Genomic DNA, 4,471 nt, shown 5'->3' with positions numbered 1-4,471 from the left:
TTTTTTTTTTTTTTTTTTTTTTTTTTTTTTTTTTTTCTTTTTCAATTACCCAGTCGAGATTATCATCTTCGACTCATACTAAGATGCATAGATTTGGCTCAAATTTATTGTTCATATTATTAAATACAATCTATAAAGTCGGTTTTGACTATGAAAGACACAATATATTATAAAATTAGATGAACTTGAAACAAAGGTCTAATCTTCAAAGTTATTTAGATATTTGATGTGAAATCTCACACCGATTTGAGAAGATAACGAAACATTCATTATAAAAAAGTAAAAATTTCTCTCTAACGGACGCGTTTTTAAATCGTGAGACAGATGGTGATACATAACATGTCAAACCAAATAAATTCCGCTCTTAACATGTGGATAAACAGCTTTAAAAGTGTTGATTTGTGAGGTTTTTAGAGTGTATAAATGAAACCCCATGTGAAGAACATTCATTATGCGTTGCACCACTACTCCAAGGCTTTGATCGATGCCAGAAGAGGGCCAAAAGTTTGTCACTCTGTGTTCTCCATTGCTTTATTTATGGAATGATGCTATATTCCATTAACAATTGGGGGAAGGGAAGATGGCACCTACGTGCTTCACAAGTGCTCATCCACCACATGGCTGCTTGATAACATGGTGAGAATCCACGTGAAATGCAGCTTCTCTTATCAATTCCTCAATGGAGCAGAGGCCTTCACAATCAGATTGTGGCCCTCTGTTTTGTCAGTCCCACTCCTATTCTCTTCTTTTAAATTCCCATTCTCAAATTGCTATCTATTACTCACAATTGGGTAAAGAGGAATAGAACTGTGACCATTACATCAATCAACCTCTGGATGAATGCGTTTTAAAATTCAAACAAGAACGTCTATAAGATTAAGGACAATATCTACTAGCGATAATTAGATACCCTTGGGCAAGAAAAGCCCAAAAAAGACCATATGTAACTTTGTGAGTTACAGTTATTACCTTACTTCCTCTTCCTCTGTGGTGTCTACAAAATTAGAAATTTCAAATTCCCCATTTTGTATCCATTTCTCTGCAAAACTTGTCGGAACTGAAACACCCCATTCGTTCACCTATCTTCTTTCCAATTCCTCACACATCTCCATGTTTCTGAATCCTTCCCTTCCAACTATGGCCGTCCGATTTCGCATCTTCTTCCCCTTCCATACTCTCCCCTTCGGTTATGGACAGAGCTTTTACAGACCCACCGCCCTGGAGTGGCCCATCTGGAGATCCCGCCTGCGTACCACTTGTCTTTGAGTGGTGCTCGCCGTCGTGTTCTCCCGGTATCCACCCCTCGCCGCTTGAACCTTCCTGCGGGCCCAATTTTCGAACGTGAAGCCTGTACTTCTGCTTCCAGAAAGATTCATCACAAACAAAAAGGCTTCTAAGATAAGAAATCGATGATTTAAAAGGAACCCAGAAATTAATTTGTGTTTTTTTTTTTTTTTTTTTTGTTAATCCTACTTGTAAATGGCTTTTCACTTCGTCGTTGGTGAGGCCGTCCACCTGCATCAATTCCTTTATCTGTTTTGGTGTTGCCACTGCGGAATTGAAATAGATCCATTAATTGATTCTCAGATGTAAAATTCCCAGAGAATCAAAATTGTAAGAATTTTTTACCTTGAGATCCGCCGAGTCGATGCAGTGCGTCGATGAAACGCCGGTGGAGCCCCGGCGACCAGCACCGTCTCTGTTTCCTTATAGTCTGCTGCTGTTGGGACAATTTTGTCTGTCCATTTATTTGCACCGCCGGCGAAGACGACCCAGAAACAGCAGCTCTACCGCTCCGTCCACTGACGCGGCCATTCTTGACGGTCAAATTAACATTAACAGGAAAAGGATCGGAAATTGTTGTCATTAGAGTAAGTTTTGGGACTTCTGAAACCGCCATATCTTCTTTTTTGGATCTTTTAACGAAATTGCTTTGATCTTTGAACAATTCGAATGCTCTTCGTCTTTTTTCACAATCCCAGTGTTCGATTTGGGTCTGTGGCACGGACCGATCGTCTTCATCCCCATCCTGTAACGAAAGCTATTTAAATCCATCCCGAAAACCCCCATTCTGAGGAATAAGCTATTTAAAAGTTACCAAGTTCATATTCGATTTGGCGTTGGAGATATCGTCATCAACAAAATTGAAATTCGTGTTCCACAACTGAGCAGAACTCAACCACTTCCTCCTCTCGTTTTCCCCGTCGGCTTGATCGGAGCTTCCCTTTAATGGCATGAACTCTTCAATCACCGGCAACTCCTTCACCGACTGAAGCTGCAACACCTCCTCTTTCAACTTCAAAATCGCTGCAAACCCACGAATCAAAACGTAAAAAAAAAACCCAAAATCCCGAAAACGACAACAAATGAGAGAATCCAAAGAGACCCACCATCTTGCAAGAGAAGAACACAGAGAGGAAGCTCCCGTTTAAAGGCATCGATCTTCCTCATTTCATCTTCCAATCTCTTGACATAATCATCGAGCGTGGTGCGTTTAGTGAAGGAATCGGAGATGGATGAGAGTTGGAGAAGGATTTGGGGTACGGTTTTGGGTAATGAGTCCAAGGACAAATCTAGGCTGGGTTCCATAATCGATTACTGGGTGTGTCGAACTGTGTGTATGTTTATCCGGATCATTTGCAAGAAACAAAAATAGAGAACGGACAGAGAAACAGAGAGAGGGAGAGGAGATTGTATTTATAAACAGCTCAGATTCAGGAGGCTAAGATTCGAGGGGGGAGTTTATGTTTGATGACGAAACCGGGTCGTCGCATCTAGTACAACAATAAATCGGCGACGCGGGGAAATTAAATCGAATCGGCCTGGTCGAGTTTCCGAGTCTGGTGGTGTTGGAATCTTTGGATTCTCTAGATCATCGTCATGCGGCGAATTGTTTACTTTATTATTTTTTATTTTTTTAAAAATAAATTAAAACAATATTTATATTCAGGGACTTAAATTAATGCGCCCCTTTTTGAGATTTCCAAAAAGAAATTTCTACTAGATTCTTCGGTGGGTGGGTGGGTGGGTGCGACAGGGGAGAGGAACCGTGGGCCGAAAGCAACGCTGTCTTTGACTTAAACCGTAATTTTCTCTCTCATTTGACGCCATTTTTTATATTTATTTCAATTTATTTAGTATTTATTCTTATAAATATTATTAAATTCATTTAACTATTTCAATTATATTTATATCTTATAATATGTCTCGACCACCTGATTCCACGTCTTTATAAAAATATTTGGTTCTCTTCTATAATTGAGGTGCAATCTCACAATCCACTCCATGTTGGGAACTAGTGTTTTCACTAATACTCGTTCTCTTCTTCAATTGATGCGTGACCCCCAATTCACCTCTTTTCAGAGCCCAACATCTTTGCTGGCACTCGTTCTCTTCTTCAATCAATGTGGGACCCTCAATCCACGTCTTACAGGGCCAACATTTTTGCTGACACATCGTCTCGTGTTCACATCATTCAAGGCTTTGCCTTTTCGCTGGCACATTGCTCGGTATCTAACTCTAATATTATTTGTAACAACGGATATTGTCCTTTTTGAGTTTTCCCACAATATTTTTAAAATACATTTACTATCGAAAATTTTACACATTTTTATAAGAAATGTTTTGTTTTCTTCACCAACTAAGGTGAGATCTCACATTACAAATATTGTAATTCTCATTATATATATATATATATATAGTTGTCCATTGTTTCACAGTAATTTAATTTCGTCTAATTCTTAAATAATTTAATCTCTATAGTTTCGACAATCTTGCAATCTTCAAACCCAACTCCAGTTCTCAACTTGGCTCGGCCTCTTGGTTTGGTTCGGTTCAATTTGGTTTAAGTTGGTTCGATTGTTTCTTTGATAGCGAGGAAGGAAATAGGGTGAAAATGAACGGTGGAAAATGGTTTGTTGATCCCACTAGAGTGGCAAGGAGTTGAAAAAGTATGGCTCAACATCTTGTGTGACAGGAGAGAGAATCGGGCACGAGGATAAGGCATTTCTTTTTTAACGGTCAGATTGCGAATGGTGCTGCTTCAACTAACACAGTTGTAAGGATCCAGTACGATCTGCCTTTTTCTGTTTTTTTTTTATTTATTATTTTTAAGATGCTTCATTTTCTCTTTTATACTAAATAATCACACCCATTCCTCACTCCAACCAATAACCCTTTTTTCTTTTTCTATTTTTCTATTTTTCTATTTTTCTATTTTATTTTATAAAATATTTTAATTTTGATTCTTCACAATTTCTTTTCGTCTTCCACTATCCCATCGTGGATGCAATCATATTATGCATACGCCATAAAACTGACCAATAAGTACTGTCATTGTCACATCTTTTAACTTAATACCTAAATATCTATGCAATTTAATTCAAACATAATAATGTGATATTGTGTGTTATTAACATAGATTTAATGATTTATTATTTAAGATATGAATGAAAAAAAAAAAAAAAAAAAA

At 38.0% G+C, this 4,471-nt stretch overlaps 1 protein-coding gene across 1 annotated transcript; it reads right to left on the bottom strand.

Moving 5' to 3' along the window:
- Positions 1–424: 424 nt before the first annotated feature.
- LOC111453805 (transcription factor HHO5-like) lies at positions 425–2,875 on the bottom strand. Its single transcript, XM_023095041.1, has 5 exons — positions 2,391–2,875; positions 2,099–2,307; positions 1,630–2,029; positions 1,474–1,550; positions 425–1,356 (listed from the first exon to the last, which is right to left on the bottom strand). Exons 1-5 carry the CDS (start codon positions 2,587–2,589, stop codon positions 1,099–1,101), a joined length of 1,143 nt encoding a protein of 380 aa, XP_022950809.1. The 5' UTR covers positions 2,590–2,875; the 3' UTR covers positions 425–1,098.
- Positions 2,876–4,471: the final 1,596 nt, after the last annotated feature.

This window comes from Cucurbita moschata, unplaced genomic scaffold, assembly GCF_002738365.1.
Source record: "Cucurbita moschata cultivar Rifu unplaced genomic scaffold, Cmos_1.0 Cmo_Scf00015, whole genome shotgun sequence".
Lineage (NCBI taxonomy): Eukaryota > Viridiplantae > Streptophyta > Magnoliopsida > Cucurbitales > Cucurbitaceae > Cucurbita > Cucurbita moschata.
The sequence above is the reverse complement of the archived record's forward strand: the minus strand, read 5'-3'. Positions and strand labels throughout refer to the sequence as shown.

Coding starts and splice junctions, on each gene's coding strand:
- LOC111453805 (XM_023095041.1), bottom strand. CDS start 2,589: ATGGAACCCAGCCTAGATTTGTCCTTGGACTCATTACCCAAAACCGTA. Junction 2,308..2,390: donor TGTTCTTCTCTTGCAAGATG/GTGGGTCTCTTT, acceptor GTGGGTTTGCAG/CGATTTTGAAGTTGAAAGAG. Junction 1,357..1,473: donor AAGTGAAAAGCCATTTACAA/GTAGGATTAACA, acceptor TTCTGGAAGCAG/AAGTACAGGCTTCACGTTCG.